This window comes from Polypterus senegalus, chromosome 17 (genome assembly GCF_016835505.1).
Source record: "Polypterus senegalus isolate Bchr_013 chromosome 17, ASM1683550v1, whole genome shotgun sequence".
NCBI classification, from domain to species: Eukaryota; Metazoa; Chordata; class Cladistia; order Polypteriformes; family Polypteridae; genus Polypterus; species Polypterus senegalus.
The window spans coordinates 87,745,781-87,771,223 of NC_053170.1; the positions used below are offsets into that span (position 1 = coordinate 87,745,781).

Below are 25,443 nucleotides of genomic sequence, written 5' to 3' on the forward strand. Positions count from 1 at the left end.
GGGTCATTTCCGAATGGTAGGACTGGACTGCCATGTGTGCCTTGGGGGTTGCCAACTGGGATTCTGAGTTGTTTTGTCGTGTAGTGTGTGTGGCAACACACGGTACCAGTGCATGCTCCTCAACTTGTCTTGACTTGGTAAATCTAAACACTCAAATCTCCCAGATGTACCACGTTCTCCAATCTAACATTAATTAGATCGGAGGTTGGGATCCCCCTGGGAGCTTCGAGTGTCTAAATTTACTAAGAGTCGATCCGAGCAAGGGTTTCTCCTGGAAGTTTTGAGTTTTTAGATTAACCAATAATAGATCCAAGACAAGGGAACCCCTTGGGAGTTTCGAGTGTTTAGATTTATTAACATTAGATCAGAGAAAGGGTTTCCTCCTGGATGTTTACTGTGTTTAGGTTTACTAACATTGGATTGGAGATAGGATATCCATGGAAGTTTTGAGTGTCTGGGTTTACTAACATTTGATCGAAGAGCATGGCCTGGGAGTTTGGATCCTGCTTGGAGTTTTGTATGTCTACACAGAAAACTGTGTAATTTTTCGTTCAAAATTTAATATGAAAAGTGTTCAAATGGCTAAACAAAAAGTAGCCTGGGGGAATTCACTAATTTTCACGGGCTGATAAAAATATTGTAATGGTTTGTTGACTGGCAGTTGGAAAACAGCACTGTATAGGATTTTTACCTAACAAAGGATGAGGTTATTTCAATTTGCTTTCTCCTAAAAGTAGTGCATATTTTATAAATGCCTTTTTTACAACCACCTGCCTGACAGCAAACACGTAAGAGTGACAAGCAGTCTCCTTGCCGAGCCCTAAAGTTATACTCTCTGCCACACTGTTTGGTCATCTATTCCATGTGTTAATGATTCTCTGTGTGAAGAAAACTTCCTATCATTTGTGTGAAATGTACCCCTTTACTTTTTTGTTCCTTTGTTCTTTAAGAATTTAATTTGTAATAATAAAATAAAAAGTTTGAGTCATGTCATCTCTTGAACTCCGCTTGCTACTTTAGTCACCCCTCACAGCTCATACATTTCAGACCGAAAATTTGGCACAGTCACTCTTCTCGGGACTTTCGTCTAGCGCTGCTTTGTCTTTTTTGAATTACAGAAACCAAGACTGCATGCGGTACTCCAGGAGCGTTTCTTAACATGTGCATTTTTGTGGTCATCATCTAACTTGCCTTCGATTTGATTTCCTTGTTTCTGCTCCTCTTTTCAGGAATGCTGGTTGTCATCATTCTGCTGTTGATAGCCATTGTCGTGGTGGCAGTGTGGCCGACCAGCTAGATGTTGTTTTTGGGATGCATCCTTTGCCTGGCTTGCCCGGACTGAAGATACGGTGCGTATGCCAGCGCTTCTCCTCCTCCTCCAACCTTCTAATTTGCAAATTAATCCTCCTTCTTTGAAAAGGAGAGTAAACATTCAGAAACAAATTGAAGAATGAAAACACAACCGGCGTGTGCAGTGCATCTTGGAGAATTGCAAGAGAAGCCCTCTGATTCTCTTTGGGTTTAACTCCAATTTTTGAATGTGACCCTTCATGAACTTCCATATGAGGATCAACATCAGCCTCATTTTTGCAAATATAAGGTGACTTTGTGGATGTTGAGGAATACACAGCATCTCGTGGCTGAAAGGAGGAGGTGGATCAAAGTGGAAAATGTAATGAATTGTACTGGTTACAGAATTTAAGCCAAATGATGATGTGGACATGCAGTGTTTGATTACTTACAGGTTCACTTAGCCATACTGCAGGGGGTACTCATGAATGACATTTGTCTAACTGGTAATAAATTAAGGCCTAACAGAAAGAATGGTATATTTGAAGTGCTCTTTTGTGCATTTCGAGGGGAGTGGCCATGGCATTTTGTGATACTGATGGGACTTCTTCTAAAAGTGTTCTAACATGGTGGTCATGTTCCATTCCAGAACCCCACCCCATAGTAGCCATGACTGCTTGCTTCCCTTCACCTGCTCTTTAAAATGTACTTGAAGGGTTCAGGGACTGCATGGTGGCACAGTGGGTACCCATTGCTGCCTCACAGCATGTTTCCTCCATGTACTCAACTCACATCACAAAACACGTGTGTTAGGTTCTAAACTGGTCCACTATGGGTGTTTGCATCAGTAGGGTCATTTGTGGATTGTTCCAACTTTGTGCCATGCTGTGAGGAACTGGAAAGGCAGGTTAAAAAGTAAATGGATGGATTTAGGGCCCACTTACTGAGTTGTCTGTTATAATAATAGAAGTATCGAATGGTGTAGAACATAACATTAGGACAATTTTGATAAGAACTGACCATTTGGCCAAACTTGCTTGCCAATTCTATCAACTTAATTCCTTCAAAAAAAACCAAACAAACTCAAGTTTTAAAGGTCCCTAAAGTCCAGTTGTCTACTGCATTACACCTAGACCTTTTCTAATCTGGCACCAATGGGACCTGAGGTGGGCAGCATGAATGAAAATGCCGGGTCACAGTAGAATCACTTCTACCTATTACGTAAACGTGTAAATCAATACAATAAAGGAAACAAACATTAAATGAAAAAGCAAGTGAAATTTTAACAAAGTAATGTACTGTATGGGAAAGGTACTGAAAAACCCCAAATTATGGAACCAGCATTTTGGTATTTTTGGTACTGGAAGTAACTGTCAGGCCCTTACTGGTTTGATGTAAGTTGAACTTGATGCTCCCCACTTCCTCTGCTTTGACGTGATCACGGGGGACCACCACCCCATTGCTTCGATGCAGTGCATCTGGGAGGCGGCTATGAAGAGTGATGCGGTGGTGCTCCACCCCTTAATGCTTCTATGTGCTGTGGACGTCACGTGGGACCCCTCCCCCTTATTGAAGCAATTGTGACTTCACAGGGGGTCCCCCACTCAACCCTTATGGGTTCAATGTGGTGTATGGCATGGCACACCAGGGAGGCAGCCATAAAGAGAGATGTGGTGTGAAATGTGCAATTGAGAGTTCATGGAGGACCATCCCACTCCTCCTTACTGCTGATCCAACAATAATGGTGGATTAGTGAAGGAACCAGATTATAGCGAGGGGGATTAGTGAAGGTCTACCTGTACTTGATCTGTGGTTCTCTGTGTGAACAAATTTACCCTTAACAAGTTTCCAACTGTGTCCCCATGTTCTTGATGAACTCATTCTAAAATAGCCGTCTCAATCCACTGAACTAATTCTCTTCATAATTTGGCTTCATTAGAGGCTTGGCAGAGCATCACCAGAGAAGATCCTCAGTACCTGGTGATGTCTATGAGTTGTTGATTTCAAGCAGCCTTTGCATACAAGGGATATGCGACAAAGTCCTAAATATGACGGCCTAAATAGACCTGCCATTGCTATGAGATGTCCCAAACATTATGGTGCATTAAAACAGGGGGAACATGTAAAAAAAAAAGCATTGTGTGACTGAAATGTATGCAAATGCCCTTAAATGAAAGTGTGCAATGTGCACATTAATCACAATGTCTGAACTGTTTGACTTGTGATTTTAAACTGTGAAGCAGAGGGGTAAGTCAAGGAAAAATGTGTCTTTGTCCCAAACATTATAGAGGGCACTGCAGAACTGATATTACAATGCATCTTCTGAACCTTGTTCTATTGTTTGAACCCCTGGACCAACTCACACTAATCTGAATTCCAGTGGTGTAGACACCTCTTTTGAACAAGGCCAAAATGACTACCTTTTTGATATGAGTTTACCTGTGGCAGGGGTGCCCAGCTCCGGTCCTGGAGAGCCGCAGTTCCTTAATTAGAACCTGTATATTTACTACTAAAGCAGTATGTTTAGTTGGCTTAGTTTTAGTTAACTTGCTTGTAACAATTCAGGACCCTCAATTGCCTATTTTGGTTTTAAAATGCTGCATTTTGGTTTTAATTGTTGGCCGTTTTCTTAAGCAGCCATCAGTTAATAATGAAGTGCAAATAACAAAGGAGCCGCCAGCTGTCCAGATAACATGCTTTCCATTTAAACTGGTGCATCATGAAGTATCTGTTAACACAGTGAGGGAGAAAGGAAAGACCAAGAGGTACAAATCTGTTACAAGTCATAAAACATTTGGATAAAGTCCTCAGGAAACGAAAAAGGTTTATCTTGGAAGCATGAAAGCACTAACAAGCCACAGAATACCAAGTCTCGTCATCTGCCAGGCCTTCAAGTTACAAAATTGGTTGGAATGAAAACCTGAAGTCACCGCGGTGCCTGCAGGACCAGAGTTGGGTACCCCCACCCTAGTGGCTCCTGGAGAAACCCCTTCTAATCCACTGTTCAGAAGAATCTTGGAAGCCCTCATCCTTCCATCATCAGAGCTGCTCAGTGTGGCTCGGGCATTTCAGCCATCATGCCCACCGCTCCCCACAGAATGGACAACACAAGATGAAGTTTACAGGCGTTTATTAAACTGAATTTTGAATTTAGTTCTACCAGGTAGGTGCTCAGTAGTTACAGTTTATTTATCTTTTTCCTCATTTAACCATAGCCATCTATAAAACAAAAACAAAGACAAAACAAACCCACAATGTTTCATGTGTCATTAAATATATTCATATATAATAACCATAATATATTAGTATGCATTGTAAAGAAACATTGCAGAATTATGCACAGGCCACAACTAAACATTTACAATTCAATGTATGAACAGAAAAGAAAACGTCATACAGGTCTGTGTATCAAAACAAAGATTAGTTCATTGGAAATACTTTTTATTAGAGGAAATGAAAGGTCGAGACTCTTTCCTGCAGCGGCACCACATCTATATAAATTAGAAGAACCCACCCACCCCAAATATCTCTACATGTCCCCGGTATAAATACAAAGGATTTGCTTTGTCTTCCTTAACGTTAAGCAGTCACACAGAAGCAGCTAACGGTGCTACTGGAGTCATGGCGGCAAGAAGGGGGTCCATGCGGCTTGGGCAGTTGCTTCACCGGCTGGTCCCATGCGGGTTAAACTGCTGGTTGTACCTGACGTGGAGATGACGGTGCAGACGGGCGAATGGAGACAATGGAAGTTTTAAACCTGCTGGACATTCTGCCCACATTTACGGCTTTTAGTTCTTCCCAACTTTGTCACGGTAATCCTCCCTCACTGCCATATGTGCTCTGCAAATGAATGGATGAATTTGTGTTTAGTTTGGTGTGCTGGGTGGGCAGAGGGGTTATTTTAAATTATTATCCCATTAGAATGCTGGTGTTTTTTTTTTTCATGATTTGGAATCGCCCTATAAAGCCACCCATATTGTAAAAAGGAGGTTTTTCTTTTTTTTCCCCATTTTTTCTCTCACAATGCACTCTGCTCAAATGAATGTTTCCTCATTGCTAATGTGATGTTCTCAAATGTGTTTAATCCAGTTCAGTGTCATTGGAGAACCAAAGCCTTTTTGGGTAGCATTAGGCACGAGGTGGGTATCAAGCTTGTTACGCAAGCCAGTTAACATAACACAGCATGTCTTCAGCTGTGGGGAAGGGAAACTGGAATACCTGTTGGGGAGAAGATGCAAATTCCTCAGGACCTGGTGATGGATTTGAACCTTGAACGTGGAATCCATGAGGCTAAAGTTCTGTATGACTGATCATCTACATAATGATCTTTACTGTATCCGATTTATACAATGATCTAAATGATGAACTAAATTGATTTAAATGATGAACTATATTTAGATGGCCAGCAGCCTCAATTCAAGTGTGCTTGCCTATATGTAGATGACTAGCTAACTGATGATCTATTTAACTGATTATCTGTCTAATAATCCATATGATGATCTAAATGATGAGCTAAACTGATCTAAGTAATATTTGTAACGGACAATCTATATAGTGATGACCAGTTTACTTGTCCCCATCTCCAGGTCTATTTGTATGTAGATGACCAGCTAAATGATGATCGATATAATGACCTATGGCTGATTTCCATGATGAGCTTCATTGATCTAAGTGACTGGCTAGCTGCTGATCTATGTGATGATCTATATAACTGGAGATCTATATATAGGTGACTAGCTAAATCAATCGCATCTACAGGCTTACCTTTATGTATATGACCCTCTAACTGATGATCTATATAACTGATCCATATGATGATCTAAATGATGAAAAGGAAAGCCAACAGCTGACCAGCTAATTCCTTCCCATTTGTAATCCCTACCTAAATGTAGATGACCAGCTAAGCAATGATCTACAGAACTGATCATCTGCATGACCTATAACTGGTGATCTTTGTGTAGATGACCAGCAACCTCAATCCCATTGGTAGGCCGCACTTCATTTTGATGACCAGCTAACTGATGAATTTATGTAACTGATTATCTATACAGTAATCCATAACTGATCCATAGTGTGGTTTAAATGATGAATTAAACTGATTTAAATGGATGATCTATATGTAGATGACCAACAGCCTCAACCCCATCTATAGGCCTGCCTATATGTAGATGACCAGATAACTGGTGACCTATGCAATAATCCATAACTGATCCATATGATGATCTATGTATAGATGGCCAGTAACCTCAATCCCATTTGTAGGCCTGCCTATATGTAGATGACCAGCCAACTTATGATCTATTTAATGATCTATAACTGATCTATATGATGAGCTAAGTTGATCTATGTGAGTGGCTAACTGCTGATCTATATGATAGTATAAGTGATGTATATGTAGGTGACCAGATCACTAAATCCCTTCCTTAGGCTTGCCTACATGTAGATGACCAACTAACTGATGATCGCTGTAGCTGGCTATCTATGTAACTGATCCATGTGATGTGTGTATCTGATGATCTACACATTGATGACCAGCTAACTCAATCCCACTGGTAGGCCTGCATACATGTAGATGACCAGCTCACTGATCATCAATATATATGATCCATATGAAGATTTAAGTGATCTATATAACTGAAGATCCTTATATAGGAGACTAACTAGCACTGTCCCATTGATAGGCCTGCCTACATGACCATTATACAACATCTGTTTTGATAAAATATTTTAAAAGAACAAAGTGAATGTCTGAGAACTATTGATCCATTCTGATTCACAAAAAAAAAACATGTTTGAGGGGATGTATTCAGAAAAATAAAAATGAGCTGCTGTGGAAATGTCTCATGTGGGTGAACTCGAGAACCAACAAGCTATAGAATCAAACGACAGGTTTTTATTAACAATACGATTTGGCCTCTAGCAGAGAAATGGGTGGCCTATTCCTGAAAGTGAGCAAAGATCTTTTGGCTCTCTTTACTACTGAATCTTGAAATGTTTGAGCGAAGATAGAGCAAGCAGGTTGTTAGCAGCCATGAGTGGTTGCTAATTGAGAGAGTGTCCAGAATGAAAACCGGGACCCCAGGTCCGGGTTTGACACCCCTGATCCACATGAATGTTAATCTTAAGGTATTTTTTGCACAGTCTTTTGGTTCTTAATATATTGACCCATTGTGCTGAGATGTGCTTTTGGAGTACATGTCAAGTATGGATTAGCTCAGACTTTCAGACTGGAGGACCCCCTCAAAGTGGGTGGCAAGAGCCGGAGTGGTGGGTGCTGTCAGAGTTGTGATGGTTCTTACTGGGTGGATGGAAGATAAACATGTCCTTTATGTGCTGACCCAGTCTTTTACTGTAGAAGCTAATGGCTGAACAGACAAAAGACTTTGTTTTTACTTATTACATTGGTTGTGAAAATATGCCAGTAGTTTCAGTTAAAATAACAACGCCTGGCACTACATTTCAAGGAGAAACAAAAATAAATAAATAAGTACGACCCAAAAGACTGCCCTTGCCTGGGAGAAATACATTTTCTTAAAAATGCGGCCCACACAGGCGTTGAAGGCTGGAGAATTGTTCTTGTGAGCAGAAAGCATTTCCAGACGCTCTGAGAGCTTGAAAGCAGCCCCCTGGACTCTTGTTGGCTCTTCTGTTGCTGGGTATGAGGCAGAGAGGGGGTGGGCGAAGGCACTGCAGAAAAGTTTATTGAAATAGAAAGTACAACATTTAAATGTAGGCTCAGCGGTATACGTTAGCTGGCTTAGATTAAGCCATGCAGCTTTGCTACACGCGTCACACGGTGAATCAGATGTAGATGGTGAAAGCAAGGGCCTCTATCTGCAAGAGCTCTAGAGCACACAACTTTTGGGAAAAGTCATGTCAACCATTAAGAGAGTTTTCCTAGAAGCTTAACCTGACAAAATTCGAAAAATGATTGTATGTGCCTTTTGTGTGTGAGTGTGTGTGTCCTGCCTTAAGACCTCTGAGCCTCACCTAAAACAAAGAAAATGATTTCCAAAACTGTTTGATGACCCTTTATGTGACAATGATGACAGCCTGGACATCATTAGGGTACTGACCGGAGTATACAAGGGAAGGTGGGTCATGGTATGTGATTGGTAGGCCTGCCTGTTAGGCATTTACTCATCTATGAGGAGATGCATCTTGTATTGCATTCTACTTTAAAAATGTCCATACATTTATACACTGATGAGCCAAAGCATCACCAACACTCCTGTAGGAAGCAAGTGATGTTATGTATCTCTTAATAACAGCCGCATGTCAAGATCAGGGATGTAATAGATGGTAAGCTGATATGAGGAGTGCGTGGTTGATGTAAAGACCTGAAGGACGTTGACAAGGTGCAAATTGTTACAGTCGGAGCATTTCCCAAATACCAAGTGGTGGTGTAGATCAGCAATGGTGAGTCATTGGTCTGAGAGAGAGAAAAAAAAAAAAATAACCCACAAACTGGCAACATGGCCTTGGGTGGCCAGGATTCATTGATTCCAGAGGTCAATGAAGGCTATCCCATCAGGTACGTACCAAAAGAAGGCCTACTCGGGCACATATCGCAGATCATTTTATTGATGGTTATGGGAGTTATGTGTCATGAGACACTGAACATTGAACCATAAGGATATGGGACTGTATAGCCGCAGGCCAGTCAGAGTGTCCATGCTAGCCCCCGTTCATTATCTAAAGCACCTACAATGGGCACGCAGACATTGTAACTGGACCTCGGATTAAAGGAAGAAGGTCACTTGGTTCAAAGAATCACATTTTCATGTTTGTCATTTACATGGAGAAGAGATGGCACCAGGATGCACTGTGGGAGTTAGGCGGTGGAGGGAGGGTGATGCCTTTGGCAATGTTCTGTTAGGGAAACCCTGGGTCCAGGCATTGAGGTGGACGTCAGCTACCTATACATCGCTGGAGACCCCTTTATGGCAGCCATATTCCCAGATGGAAATGCCGTTTTTCAGCAGAATAATGCGTCCAGCCACACACTGTGAACTGTATTGAGAATGGTTTGAGGAACATGATGAAGAGTTCAAGGCCTCCTAAATCTCCAGTGCAGCATCTGTGGAATGTTTTGGAACTCCACATTACAATTTACAGGAGTTAGAGGATCTGCTGCTGATATCTTTGCAACACCTTCAGAGGTCTTCTGGAGTCCAGAACTTGGCAGGTCGGCACATGAGCAACAGCATATTAAACAGGTGGTCCGTAAGTTTTGGCTCATCAGTGTATATACACACAAGTGACAACACAGTGATCTTAAAACTATCAGCTATAGCATGTTGTGCTCCTTGGAAATGATTGATGGGTATGTCCTATCTGAAATGATGTGTTCAGTTTTTACGGTGTGGGCTTTTATGCCAATGGCATCGATTTTTAGAGCATCCTCAGCTTTTAGAGAGCCTTGGTTAGTTGGTCACCCTTGAGGTGGAGCTTCTTAACATTTCAGGATGTGTGACGAATTGATCCTTTAGGGCTTTGGTTCTTAAACTATGGGGCTTGACTGATTTTGGGTCGCAGGTTGCCTCCTTTTGGGTCGTGCGTCACTGTCGTATTCAATGGGAAAGGCTTTCGAATATTTTGTGAAGTGTCTGGCGGTGGATCACCTCAGGCAGGTCAAGCAATCGACACTAATCTGCTATGACCGTGGTTGGTGATTCTCAAAGAGGGACCAAAACTGATGGTCGTCACAGATTGGGTCTTGAGGATAATAAAAAAATAGTTTAAGAAACACTGCTTGAGCATATACTGTGGGAGTTCACTGTTGGACATCAAGATCAAAGATGACATTCACCATGGGTGTGCAAAAAAAAGACTCCTCCTGGACAGCTTTACTTACAGGTGTCTTCATCTATAGCCACACGTGAAGGTGAATTGAAGGAAATTTACGAAGCCCCACCTTGTATGACAGATGTCTGTACTTTTTCTAGCCTTTGACTGCCTTAGCGGCCTCGCACCGGTTAATGAGTGGACCTTTTCTGAGAACATTAACATTGGTAGCTTCTTGAGAAATACGAACCTCACAGATGTAGCTGTGGCTGTCTGCTTGTTTTCAATGGTACAGCAGCTTCCTTTTTATGGGGTGAAAAACACGCCAGGTTTCAAGCCTGATTCCCAGCATCTGAGAAACGCAAGCTTTCTCGGGCTGAGCCTTTCTGTGAGGGTACAAATATGGCTAGTGGGTGGATGCTTTTCCTGATTGTCAGCAGATCGGTTCTGTGAATGTTATGCTTGACCCATCTTCACCATTCAGTTTGTATTTGTAAAGCTGTCAATAAGTGTAGGCATTGACTTACATATGCCAGTGAGTTCCAAAAGGGACAATCAATCATGTCTCGGCTAAGCCTGAACTCAAAGAAAGAGTTCTGTGTATAATTACACCATGCAGCCACTAGGTGGCACTGAACCCAAGGAGGAAGACCATTTCTTGACCGCATGACCCAGTTTTCTTTATGGCACTTATAAGAACCTAGCATAAAGTGGAGCAGAATATCTTGAGGTATTGTCCACAGAAGCCATTTCACAATATTTTCCCCCGGAGAGGCTTGTCTTTTGCATTTTTTCTTCTTAAAAAAAGCAATACTGGACACACTACTGAGTTCGACTACAATGCTGAACACAGGAATTACAACAGAAGTGGAATTATTAATTTGTTTTACTATACATTGCAAAAGTGTTAAGACACCCCCTTTAAAAAAAAAAAAAAGAAATAAAAATATATGTATATATATTTATATATAAAATACCAATAAAGAGAAAACAAAAAAAGATCGAGCTGCTGTGATCAGGTGTTCATTCATTCAAAAAAAAAATTAAACAGTAATTTTGAAATATGTTGCAGGCACCTAAGCCATCTTCCCTTATTGCATGCCGGATTCAAATGGCTTCTGGAATTTCAAAAAAAAATCACAACAGTAACTAAATTTGGTGGCCAAACTAAAATTCCTGTTCAAAACATATGGAATCCTTACACACATGAGCGCGCACACACACACGCACACATACCAACACACACGCACGCACGCATGCACACACACATACACAAGACTATATATTTGAAATATTAGGTGCAAACTTGGCAAATCCAAAAGTAAAAAGTTGAAAGAAAATTCAAACCACAAAGTGAGCTCCTTCACAGACTTGCTAAAGTCGGACTAAACTCCTCGTGCCTCTACTAAAAGCAGCAGTGCTCAGTCTTTCTTCCCTTAACCCTCTGCCTCCCCAGACGTTCTTGTTCTCCCAGTTCATTTAGTCATATATATATATATTTTTTTTTTAATATACCACGCTCCTCTGCACCTTACGCCTTCTTGCACTTTCCCTTTTTCTCCCTCTGCTGGAACTTCCGTAGCCTCCGAGCCCACGTGTCCCTCCACTGGATCACCAAGCTTCCCTTGTCTGCCACAACTCCGCTCTGGTCTGGGGAGTCCTCGTCATTGCCCAGAAGAAGGTATTTCTTGCCAGGTTTGATTTTGGGACATTTGCAAGCCACGTCCTTGGACCTCACCCAGAGAAACTGGTCTCCTCGTCGTATCCGGTTATCCCCTTGCTTGTAGACTGAGATGACGTTCACTGTGAACTTCCACCACTCGCCAGCTTTGTCTGCTTTTAGGACGTGCACCTGTAGGGCTGCAAGGGAGCAGAGTTAAAAACACGAAGCACACTAAGCTGATTCAGAACAGAAGACAAGGAAAGTGCACAGCTGCTGTAAAAGTGAGACCTTTCAAAAGATCAAAGTAATGTGATGGCATCCATCACCAATAATGTTAAAAGAAACACTCCTTTTTCTTTTCTGCATTTTTTCCCCCCAAAGCCCTCCATTTTTATTCTCTCTTTGTTTTCTCTCCAAATATTTAATTAAAAAACGGAAACTGCTTGACAAACTTACAAACGGATGTAATTCATTCCACACTGGTAAAGTCAATCTTTTTATGCTTTTGAGATAATCCACCTGAAGCCGGATGGAAGAACATCTTGGAAAAGCTTGGGTTGCTGCTGGAAGTGGTGTTGGTGAGGCCAACAGGGGGCACTTACCCTGTAGTCTGAATGTGAATCTCAGTGCAAGGACAGGGACATTGTGCTGTAAAAATGGCACCATCCTTCAAATGACACGTAAAATCGAGGTCCCAGCTCTCTATGTCCATTAAAGATCCCTTAGCATCCTTCGTAAAGAGTAGGTTGTACCCTAATGTCCAGGCTAAATTGTATCTAATTGGTTAACTGTCTTACACCACCTAAAAGCTAATGTGTTGTGAGCATTCTGGTGCAATAATGGCTGCCATTTCGTCATGGCATTTGATGGTACACATTAGTGGTGGTTGAAGTGGTTCCCCAGTCACAGAGGTGCTTTGAGTAGTAAGAAAAGCAAATAGATAAATGTAAAGAATTATTACCACCATGTAGGACTCCAGTACGTTTTTGAAAAATGGGAACTAAATACACAAAAATTGCCTCTCCCCATCCTTGTTACTTCTCAGCCTCCTCTAATTGAGGTTAGGCATACTTCCAGTTTGTTTTTTTAGTTTCCACTAAAGATCTTTATTTAAATACGAAATGAAAGACATGCAGTAGGGATTAAAGCATGTAAAAGGCTTCTAGACGGGACCAAACATCTTTCGTCCTTTGTCAATAGCGTAAATTCTCAAGGTGAGCGAAACACCGAGTTTCATTGTGAACTGAATTCTGCACAAATCACTTCACTCATCACCACTGCTGGTGAAAGCGCTGGTAGTTGCTGGGCCTCTGAGAAAGCCAAACCGAAGTTCATTGAAGAGGCTCAATCCTGGGGTGGGCATCACCAGCACACACACACACACTGAAGAACTTGTCCGAGAGGACCCTCACATTATGACCTGGAAGACTGCAACGGTGCTCTTAGTATCAAAGGGAGGAGTGAACAGAACCACTGATAATGTCAGGATGTTCAGAACTGGGTACTTGTTGTATGACCCAAAATACAAATTGGGGACCAGGCAGGTCACTCATCCAAAATCTTTTCATCAAAAAATGAGTTCACCCATCCTACATAATCACAAAATTATTTAACGTTATTAATATGAGCACAAAGGCTTCCAACATTTTAAACATTGTTATAAACATTTTTTAAAGTAAAACGGATTAGGTACACAACCCTAAAAAACATGTAAGTAATAAAGTCCAGAGGGTCAATATATCCAAAATATCCAAGAATTGAACTACTGCTTGTGAATATTCACACGATCGTCTCTCAGGGCCACTCTACCCTTTTATCAGGGTTGGACAAACTAGAAACTAAAGACAAATATATTTCACATCTCTCTATTATAATAAAAAAAATCCTGGGATGAGGCGTGACTTTCTCAGAGAGATACTTTCATGTCCCGCAAGACGAGACTTTGTGCCAAGAGATTTAACCATGCCCAGGGCCGGAAATAAAAGACAAAGAGGAGATGACAAAGTGGAACGTCGTAAAGAATTTAAAAACGTTGGTGTGACACACATGCAGAGCAGGTTAGAGATAACGTATTAACGTACGATAAGTACTAAACTTCAAAAAATTATAGTAAAGACCACGTTAGCGCTCACAAACGGAAATTTTTACACGGTGAAATAATGGAACAGTGAAAAGAGATCGAATATATTGTTTAGATTTAAACTTTAAGTCGGAGATTTGTAGATCATCTAATTTGTGTTGCCATCAAGGAAAACTTGTGTTTCTTTCCAATGAAGAGGCGCATCCACGAGAATTACTGTATTTCTTAAAATCTTAGTAAAAGCTCCCACGCTTTTATTTTACGAGTGATGTAGGAGAGACTTATTTTTTAGTTTTTAGTACACTTTTTAACTTAATATAAGTGTGGTTTTTAAAAAGTATTTTTTTATATGTCTATTATGGTACAGTATTTTGTACCTGTGAATGATGGAAACAAAAGTGTAACCTTGCTTGGAATATTAAAGAAATGTGTCATCTTTAACTTTTATGCCTTTTGGTGAGCAGTTCATCCTCTGCTCACTTGACCATTCACAGTAACAGACATTTTCAAAGTTTAGGTGACCAAACTTTTGCATGCCACTGTAGTTATTTCCGAGAAGAAACGCAAACATTTTAAGGTTAAGGCTGCCATACTATGTTGCGCAAGTAAGGCTTTTACTGCACTCTGTACAAGTGACACAATATGAGCAAATATGGGGAGAACATGCGAGTGAAGGGCGGCACGGTGGTGCTGTGGTAGTGCTGCTGCCTCGCAGTAAGGGGACTCGGGTTTGCTTCCCAGGTCCTCCCTGCGTGGACTTTGCATGTTCTCCCCGTGTCTGCGTGGGTTTCCTCCCACAGTCAAAAGACATGCAGGTTAGGTGCATTGGCAATCCTAAATTGTGCTTGGTGTGTGTGTGTGCCCTGACCGGGGGTTTGTTCCTGCCTTACGCCCTGTGCTGGCTGGGATTGGCTCCAGCAGAACCCCGTGACCCTGTGTTAGGATATAGCGGGTTGGACAATGACTGACTGACATACGAGTGAAAAGGCTTTGGGTGTGTGACGAGAGAGGAATAGAGGGATCCACCACTGCCCTGGCGGTGCAGTCCGATGGTGACAGACGCTTCCCGTACATTCAGGAGCTTCAGATGGCATGCATTTCAATTGCTGACCTGCTCGATTCTTAAAGCTTTCTTCTGCCAGCCCTGAACTTTGACCCTCCTGTTCTGCTGGCCAGCATATTCCCTGTCACAGAAACAGTTGCCATAGATATCCCAGCTAAGGGAATCAAACCTTAGCCTGTAGATCAGGGGGAGAGAAGAAAGAAAAAAAAAAAGGCCAAACTTTTCCTCCCCTCCACCATGCCCCCCAGCAAGCAAACCTGATTAATGTTTGACCGCAGCAGAGAAGGTTACCGTAGAAACTGCTGTTCCTCACTCAGCCAAGAAAAGAGAAGAGCGCCAAGTGCCAAACATGCTGGTGCTTTTGAAAGCAAAAGATGGAAACAAGAGAAAGAAATTGCTGTGAAACCGTGCACAAAACACACATTTGGTGTGTCACTGACGAAGAGAGCAATTAAAGGCCCAAGGCAAATAAATTTTGAAGATGGGAGGCCTTGAAAGAAAGTTCTGGTCTGTCAGTGAGAAATGTTAAGCAGCTGATCACAAGTGAGGTGGCGGACCAGCCATATTTCATTAGACCCAGAACTGGTGCCAGGAGGGGGGTCTGGTGGTTAAGGGTTAGGGTGTATGATGCTGTTGTTCTTCTTCAATTGCTTTTCTTTTTTTTGTACAATTCATAATGGCCTCAGAGGTGGCCACTATTGCCCGTGCTTGTCATGACAGAGGCCCATATAACATTATTTCAGGCCTGCCATGACATATGGCAGCGCAATAAAGGAGGAAAACTGGGGTGGGGGAAACAGCCGTGCGCATGAAGCTTTTAGAAAAATGTGTGGAATGAGCTGCAGACCAACAAAATATCAAGAGAGATCTTCTTGTTTGGCATGTACTATATTATTATTGTCAGTGTCCTTGAAATGGCATATGTAATAGCATGGTGGTACAGTGGTTAGTGCTACTGTCTCAGAACACCAGGAGACTTGGTTCAAATCCCAGTTAATGGTTTGTGTGGAATCAGGACCTTCTCAACTATTTGTGCCAGTGAAACATGGCGACTGCAACCATCGCAAAACACCTGAACGTGTTCCAGCGGTGGTGCCTCCTTCGGATCTCATACCAAGACCACGCCAGCAATGATGAAGTATATCATTGAACTGCCACTCGCCCTCTAGCCGATATTGTCACTGAACGCCAGTTTCCATTTGTAGGCCACATTTCTCCACATACCCCAAGAATGCCTACCAAATGTGGCCACGCTTGCGGATGCCAGTGCATGGTAAACCGAAGCAAGAGGAGACTGAGGAAGAAATGGCGGCGCACTTTTCTCGAAGACCCATCATGCAATCAACTTGGCATGGGACAAAACCAAGGCTGCTGCTGACCGAGCCCGATGGTGATTGTTTGGCACAGGAGGAACAAACTCTAAGTAAATACAATATTATGTGCATTGGGTGTGATGAGGCTGAACAGGATTAGACATGAGGATATTAGAAGGTCGGCTCTGCTTGGCCGGTTTGGAGACAAAGTCAGAGAGGAGAGATTGTGTTGGTTTGGACATGTGCAGAGGAGAGATGCTGGGTATATTGGGAGAAGGATGCTAAGGATAGAGCTGCCAGGGAAGAGGAAAAGAGGAAGGCCTAAGAGAAGGTTTTTGGATGAGGTGAGAGAAGACATGCAGGTGATGGGTGTAACAGAGCAAGGTGACAAGGACAGGAAGGTATAGAAGAAGATGATCTGCTGTGGCAACCCCTAACAGGAGCAGCCGAAAAAAGAAGATGATTAAATCCTCAGGAGCTTACTTTAGGAATTCAAGCTTCCTCCCAAATCCCAAACATATGCATGCTGGGTTAACTGGAAAATCTGCATTGCCCCATTATGACTAAATGTAGGCATCTGCATGACCAGAATCTAATTTGGTGCAGAAATTGCATCCAATGCTGTCAGGGTAGGCCTCCACTGCACCATTAACCTGTCATTGGAATAAAGGGTCATTTATTTGATAAATGAATTTCTGTACTACCACACAAGAGGAAAAAAGAAAAGTCAGCAGTACCAAATTTAAGCCAGTAAATGTAGAATGAGAGAAAAGCGCAGCTCATCAGGTTTGTACATGAGGTAGCAAATGGTGCTGGCTGCATGTGATTCTGATTAGCTGCATTGGCAAAGGCATCGACTGAGGTCACCTGTCATCATCTGGCCTGCTTGGTTTGGCACAACAGCATGCGCACTGGCAAGTGAGAAACATTTAAATAGGAGAGAAGGATATGGTTAAGAGGTTGGCAAAGTGTGGGATGTCAACACAGTCGTCACCTCACTATTTACATGGAAACACTATCAGGGGTGGCGCTGAGGTGAAAGGCCATAGGAATGAGTGACATCTGGCTGTGGTTAGGCTAGGTTGTGATTACAAATCCTTTGCAGAGCAAATTAATCTGAATAAAATAAAAATATCATAAAGATTAGATATTCTAAAATCTCAAAATATTCCCCTTTCGGAGCTGGCCTATTGTTGGCATGTTATTAACTGAAACCGCTTACTGGCCTATATCTAATTCTGTTTCCTTCACAATCCATCGGTGGGTAACGTGTAATCTGCCGGTTTCTGTACATTGAGACAAAAATCTCCATGGCAGAGCGTTCTGTAGGCCGCTGAGGGGGCGGCGTGGCTCATCTTGCTCTGGGCAAATTGAAGGAGAAAACATATTTTATGTAATTCATACTTACCGCCTCACTAATTCTGTCAACAAAATGAGAAAACCTTGTGCAGGGCAACCATCGTGCCACTCCGTTTGTAGACTGGGGTTAAAACCAGTCAGCAACCACTGAAAATTCAGACGGCTTAATCTAAAATTTGCAATTGCGTTCAACAACATAATTACCAACAACCTTCCGCTTGCCATTGCATGGCAACCGCAATTACTCTGCTGCCATCGGCTTCATTTGTGTTATTATAACACGCAGACTCGGCACCAGTGGGTTTAGAAAGGGTCACCACTGTCTGATTTTAATTTTTATATTTTTAGTTTTGCTTATAATGTGTGTTTTGTCTATTATTCGTTGTCCTTGAGTGTTTAGAAAGGCGCCTACAAATAAATAATATTGTATTATTATTATTACCAGTAATGGCGCACTGCACGATAACACTTGACTTGAGCATTCCTAGTTTTCAGACTTTCTCTGTACGTTTAGCATTCGTTTGCTCAGAGGTTGATGCGCTTACTGCTTCCTGAGCAGCTTTTCTTTTCTCCACCCTAGCAGCCCGCTTCTTCTCTTCTTTCGTCGGCATCTTTTCGCGTTAAAGCTGATTAAGTCAGTGTTTGTGTTGCAATTACTTAGTACGTTTTCCTTAATTTTTCACTTAAGCTGGCACTTAAGTCTTAAATCTCTCTCAAGAATGATTTAAGATATGAAGAGGTAGAGGAAGTTATGGCGAAGGTGGTAGGGACGAGAACGGCGTCCGTATGCATACGCCACACGGCTGCCCTGCTGCCGACAGTTGATTCTACAATAAAATAAAAAGAGGAATAACCTTGGAGGTCAATCTTCACCCCGAAAGTGGATAGTAGACATCACAAATTTCAGGTCAATATGTCAAACGGCTTGCAAGCTACAGGTGATTTGAAATTCTGGACAGACAGACAAATAGCCACGGTAGCATATTATATATATATATATATATATATATATATATATATATATATATATATATATATATATATATATATATATATATATAAGATTATTACCTCTCCCATGCGTTACTTAGATTGCTCTTCTATGTCTTATGATTTAACCTCGTCCAACTAATATTGTTGTTTGATTATTTTAATTTGTTCATTTTTAGCGAATTATAAATGTGTTATTTCTTGCCCCTTTAGATAAAACTTATAGAGCAATCGGCATGCAAGGAAATCACGTGTGTGAAGCTGCCTGCGGTGGCGTCCCACAGATAAAGTGCTCATTTTAGAAGTTCTTTAGTGAACTGTAACTTTTTACAATATTTAACTTCTTATAATAAAATTAGGGTGTATATTTATGGTAGTAAGCAACAAAAAATGAATAGTATTACAGAAACAAAAAGAATCTAACGAGACATTAGGCGCAAAACGATAAACACGGCACACTCCAGTTTCACAGATGATGGTGGTGTAGTTATGAAATGTATTCCTCTGAAAGGTATCTCTTAATATTTGTAGAAGTCGGGGGTGGCGGGGGGTTCCCAAATGGAGATGTTTTCCAACCCAGTCAAAATTACACAAACAAGCAGACACAGGACAAGAACGTAAATCCCGAGAAAACTGTAATCCAATCCATGTCATTGTGACCAAATTGTTGCAGTGAAGCTTTGAAACAAACTTCTTATCACTCGCTTTTAAAGCTAACATTCTACTCTTGTTTCACCCAGCAGCCCTTGCAGCAACCATTCAATGGTGCAGTACTCCTGGGGCTGCTGGGATTTGCAGTCCATTTAATTAGTTCTGCTACAGCATTGCAAAACTAGCAAAATAATTTTCATGTAATTATTAAACACAAACCCACAAATAGGTGGATCTGCAAATCATAAACCCATGAATCACAAGGGCCGGCCTGGATATTATTATGGCTATGGATTTATACTTGGAATGTGGGCTGGGATTGTGTTTTCTTAGAAAGATGCTAAAGAAAACACAAGTTGTTTTGTGTCAAAAATTCAAAGTTGTCCAAATTTGGCAGGTGCATATAATTTAGATGGTGTCCAGTGATATTTAAATTGCAGCCAGAAATGTTCCAAAGAAGAAAAAAAAAAGAATAATAAACAGTTCAAATGTAATTTTGGCAAAGGTTAAAAAAACAAATTAGTTTTACAATTGTGGAAAGCTCAAAAACCGAGTACCCTGTAAAAACATTAAAAAAAAAAAAAAAGTAAAACTATTAATTTAATGCCAGCAAATATGAAAGAAAACATAAAAGAATTACAATAATACATGAATCATGTCTGCAAGTGGATGACAAACTTGCTTTTAATGTTTAAGCTGGAGCCAAGATATGGCACAGCTACCCTTTGCGAAAGCCTGCCCTCCTCTTTAATAAATTCTCCGTGGTACTGGAACCTTGGGCAGCGCGCGCCCCCCGTAATGAGCTTAGTGTGCATCTGGTTCAGTTTAGCCTGTGAATATTTAGAAGTGGCCTGCATGTGCTGTGTATGCTTTGGGTTTTGTGGCTTTGGTTTCTTAATAGAGCTCTGCGTTTTGGAAGTTGCTTTGCTAAAAGCAGTTCATGTACGACACGTTTATATAACCAGCCTCCGGTATAAAAGAGCGACTGTCGAAAATCTCATCTCAGTTATCACCCATTTCCTAAAATGGCACTCCTCTAGACAGAAGATGCTTGGCTTGGGTTTGTCGTCTTAGTAGCAGATCACCTCTGTCCTCACCAGGCTGTGGCATTAAAGATGTTTAATGGTTTCCGAACCCAGGTGTGACGATGCTGGTTCTACTCCATGCTCCCATCTTCCTTTTGGGAGCTCTTGAACCCGACACGGTCGGGGTAATGTCACTGGATGAGCTGGACAGTGAAGACGCAACAAAGCAATGGATGGTGCAAAAAGGTGCAGACAGTGCTTTTATTACAAACAACAACGAACAGTGTTCAAATAAATAGTGCAGTGTTTCAAAAAGGTCAATAAAGAAATAGTCCATTAAAAACTAGGGAAAAGGTGGAGGTTAAAACAATTCCAATAAAAGCAAGGTTAAAACGATAGCTGGAAGGCGATCCTTTAAAAACAAAACTGGTGCCTTCTTCAACTGGTGGCTCCCTTGCTTCTCCCATCCAGGCTATGCACTAGAAGAGTCGCCCTACCTGCAGTTGACCTTCTCCTACTAGTCTGTAGTCCTGCGGTCCCTGGCGCCATAGGACTTTCCAGACTGACTTAGGTCCCCCAGCGTCCAGGAAGCTCACGCTGGGGCTGCCACCTCCCAAGCCTCCTGACTCCTGCTACCTTTTGCGGCAAGCCAACCACCTTCCGGAGCGACCACTTCTAGCTGCCCCCGAGTGTCGGCCTAACACTCCCGAGGGGCTCTCTTTCCAGCTGCCTTCACCCGCTCACTCGCTCGCTCACACTTGCACGCACTAGCTTTCAGCTTCCTGACGCCATGTTTTCCCTTAACCTCCGTTTCTTCGATCATCCTCTTTTTCCTCCGCACTCGCGGTCCTAGTATATACTGTATAATGGGGACTTGGCACAGGTGCAGCGATTAGCAGTTCCCGGCATCAATTACGGATATGGATGATTCCTCACCTGTGCACTTTAGCGAAGAAACGCCTGCATCATGTAGCGTCCGAGAACCGCTCCGGCCACCCTACCATGCCCCCTCTTTAAGCCGCGAGTGTGACGATTATTTATTTAGAAACTGGGCTTTTTTCCTGAGCCGTGGACCCGTAATACCACACAAAGTTACTAAGGCTGTGTGGGAGGGTCTCGACTGAATCGTCTCTTTGTTATGGACACGCAAATTGTGAGCGTTAAAGGACCATGAGAGGATGAAAAAGTGAACGGGAATAGCGAGGTGTCAAAAATACCAGGAGACAAGTCGAGAATGAGTAACTTGAGCAAGAGAGCAAAACAAAATTGTAAGTCAAAATGTTTCCGAGAGTCAATCTAGGGCCTACCTGAAATAAAGGGAAGCTGGTTGGGGGGGATAACTGACAGTGCGACCATGGCCATATTTAAACATCACTAGTGCAACAGACACGTGATCAAGCCAAAGCATTGTAAATAAGTGTAAATTACGAAAATCAAGACGGTAATGATTATAATTAATAATAGAATTAGATTCTATACAGGGCGGCACGGTGGCGCAGTGGTAGCGCTGCTGCCTCGCAGTTAGGAGTCCCGGGTTCGCTTCCCGGGTCCTCCCTGCGTGGAGTTTGCATGTTCTCCCCGTGTCTGCGTGGGTTTCCTCCGGGTGCTCCGGTTTCCTCCCACAATCCAAAGACATGCAAGTTAGGTGGATTGGCGATTCTGAATTGGCCCTAGTGTGTGCTTGGTGTGTGGGTGTGTTTGTGTGTGTCCTGCGGTGGGTTGGCACCCTGCCCAGGATTGGTTCCCGCCTTGTGCCCTGTGTTGGCTGGGATTGGCTCCAGCAGACCCCCGTGACCCTGTATTCGGATTCAGCGGGTTAGAAAATGGATGGATGGATGGATTCTATACATATAAAAATACAGTATAGACATGCTCAAATATTACACCTGTTCAACGAGTGGACTTACAGTATGTTTCCAATCAAACACATTTATTCTGATTTTTTTTTTTAACCTGCAGTAAACGTAGTAGGCAAGATAGGGCGTGCATTTTTGCCACGCAGCTTTGGTTACCTGCGTTTGATTCGTGGCCCAGTAACTGTTTTTCAAGTTTTTCTCTGACAAGTCAGATTTTTCTCCCACATCCCAAATATATACATACAACTTAATATGGCAGACTCTCACTTGCGCTGGTAGTCATGAAAGTTTCAACCTAATGCCACCACAGGGGATTTGTCAAAGGCTAGTTGTGGTGAGAATAACATCAAAACTAAAAACATGTTAACTACATTGGAATTGAATGCACGTGCACGTGGTGTATTTCATTTTGGCCCAATTTCACCGTGACATAATTAAAAACATATCAACCAAATGATCGATTGCTTTTTACTGTGGCATGCAATTTTCATGTCAGCTTAACATACATCTGTGCGAACTCCAACTTCCACGTTCTTCCACTACATAAATCCCGGTCAGCGTGAAAAGTAACGCTAGTGTGCGTGCCTGCTGTCCCGCCCCAACTCCTTCCAGAATTACGCCTCTTTGAATATGCAAATCAATATAAATCGCCCTTAAGTGAAAAGACAATGGGAAAAGCACGGAGGAAAATATAAGAATTTCAGCGAATACCAAGTGGAGGCAAAGGAAAAACATACTATTTGTTCATTTAAACAGTGGGATAATCAACAAAAGGAAGTTGATCGAGTGACATAGCGTGTCGGAGAAACTCGAAAGCTCAAGTTCACAAAGTTGCACAGTGCCGGAAATAAAAAAGAAGTTGCATATCAAAGTCACCATGAAAAGGCGAGTTGTAGTCCACTGTCTGAGCTTATTAGGGTACAGACAAAAAAAAAAATAGGCACACAGTGGGGAAAAAAGCACGAAATGTCATCTTTAATCTCGAAATTTCCACTTTAATCACGTAGTTTGTTTTGTCATTAAAGTAGAACATCATAAAGTTTCTCAAATCCCATCGTAACTAAAGTAGCACGTTAAATGCTTTGTTTTGTATTTGATCTTCAATGTGCTCTATGTGTGTGAATCACTACGTGCATCCGTTCTTTCTCTTTCTCCGACAGGACACAGAATCCATTACATTCGTGATATTACAGCTCTCTGAATAATTAAAATGTTGAGATGTATACGTGTTATCATTTTCATGATGATTGGAATGAAAGCATGCTATTAAGAACACGATGGCGCAGTGATTGTTCATCTCTCACACAAGTTGCTGCCGCGCCATGCGCGACCTTCGACGAAATACTTTATTGTAGCAGTCCTGTCTCTTTTTAAACGTACTAACCTCCAATTCCTGTCCTTCCTTTTCTTACCCCAAATACCCAATCGCCACACAATCAGCTCTGTAATAGACGTTAAGCCATCTGTAAGCTTACAACGGCGATTCTTCAAAACTTTTAAGGAACATCGAAATATCTTTGTAGTACGTGTTTAATTATTCTATCAGTCTATCCTTCCAGTGTCGCGCCAGTCTCAGCAAATATACAGTGCAAGACAGGAACAATACGTGAACTAGCTAGCGCTGCAGCACCGTGTCCTCACATGTTTAATTATTAACAATACAGATTATTTAAACGAAGTTAAAAGTTTTAACTGTATAATATAATCAACATATTTTGCTGCATTTCATCTTAAAAATGATATCGTCATCATATCTAAATACGTGTTTTATAAAGTGGCGCAGGTTGTGCGATATTATAACTGTAGTGCAAGTTTACAGTGAGGTGATTGTACTTATAAGTACAAACAGTTCTACAAGGAGCAATTGATTGAGTGTGTTTATAGTTCTTGGGATGAAACTGTTTCTGAACCGCAAAGTCCGTACAGGAAAGGCTTTGAAACGTTTTGCCGTGGCTGAGGCAGCGTGTGCTTGATGCTGTAATACCGATAATTCTCTTTCCAATCAGCTGCTGCTGTGATTCACACTCAGATACAGTGATATAAATACTCCGAGTGGTGCAGTGAGAGTAATATGGAAAAAGATGATCCGCTGTGGCAACCCTTAAAGGGAGAAGCTGAAAGAAGAAGAAGAAGAAGAAGGTGCAGTGAGAGTAACAACGCTAAACAGTTATGGTATTTGGAATACTATGGCTATTCCGTGGACCATTATATTGTTACAGGTTAATTACAATCAGATGCATTACACTAAAACAATATGCGGTTAGTTTAAGTGTCTTTATAAAGCCGCGTCAGGAAAATAAAGAGTAACCACACAGGAACAGTACCATTGCTTTGAAGCTGGGTGCCCCACCAGTCTGCAAAACCGAGCGCAGAACTTGCGTACGACAGGGCATGAGGTACTATGGTTTTACGTCAAGTTTAGGTTTTATACATCGCGATTTGAAAGTGGAAACGTTCTTACGTAACATTTCTGTGCGTACGCACCGTTTATACATGAGGCCCCAGGGCAGGGACCTTGGCATTACATGTCTTGAATGCATACATTCAAGTTAGCGGCCCACTTTAAATGAATGCAGACATGGGTGTAGCCCAGAGAAGGCTAGGTGTTCTGCACAGAGCCCCCTAGAGGGATTGCAGACTCTCCAAGGACCCTGTGACAGAAACAGAGTTTTCAGTAAGTGAATGGAGGGGTAGCACATTTACTGTGTCTGTGCGACAACTAGAGTTCATCCAAACTCGCGAGTACCTCCCCACTTGAGTCCCAGGGGCTTTCCCACCTCAAACAATCCGTACACAAACCCCACATTCTTCTCACAGCAGCTCCTACTGTACATACGAGTATACAGCAGTGAGTGGGAGGCTTGCACCTGCCATGCTGTTGAGCCAGGTTGGCTCCTTCTTGGCCTGCTGTTACTCGCCGATATGTCAAGTGCAAATTGGGCTCAGGCCTGAATGCTGCATTTACATAAAGAGGGCCCGCCGTTGTCTGAAGCAAGACAATCCGGCTCGTGAATGCTTATGGGCTGGCTAGCCTGGCGCTTGCAGGCACTTCATACACCAGCGCGCTGTCCCCTCCGGCTGTGTGCAGCAAGGCGGGGGGCGTAATTAAATTAGTACACATTTCATTACAACACTGCAGGCCCCTTAACTATTAAATTAATGCGACTGATCTCTGGCTGATCTCGCCCAGCCTTTTGTTAATTCACGCCAGAGCGTTTCTCTGGTATCGGTTTTGCTCTATGCATGCACCGCTGGACACTGCTCCGAAACCGCATTGTAACTGCTTATTTAATTATGGCGCAAGGCATCACTACACAGAACAGCCTTTGATTCATTGTGTGTCAGCTGAGAATATTCCTTTTTATA

The 25,443-nt window shown here is 42.2% G+C and overlaps 2 protein-coding genes across 5 annotated transcripts in view; one reads left to right on the forward strand and one right to left on the reverse strand.

The window, feature by feature from the left end:
• Positions 1 to 1,821, forward strand: part of stx8 (syntaxin 8) — a 145,404-nt gene extending 143,583 nt beyond the window's left edge. Inside the window, exon 8 of the mRNA XM_039739869.1 lies at positions 1,230 to 1,821. Within this exon, the coding sequence (XP_039595803.1) occupies positions 1,230 to 1,297 (68 nt within the window). The 3' untranslated portion in view covers positions 1,298 to 1,821. The remainder of the gene's footprint in view (positions 1 to 1,229) is intronic.
• Positions 1,822 to 4,403: 2,582 nt separating this feature from the next.
• Positions 4,404 to 25,443, reverse strand: part of ntn1a (netrin 1a) — a 249,427-nt gene continuing 228,387 nt past the window's right edge. For all 4 annotated transcript variants that reach the window (XM_039740676.1, XM_039740677.1, XM_039740674.1 and 1 more), the window contains exon 7: positions 4,404 to 11,937. In XM_039740676.1, the coding sequence (XP_039596610.1) occupies positions 11,609 to 11,937 (329 nt within the window). In that variant the 3' untranslated portion in view covers positions 4,404 to 11,608. The remainder of the gene's footprint in view (positions 11,938 to 25,443) is intronic.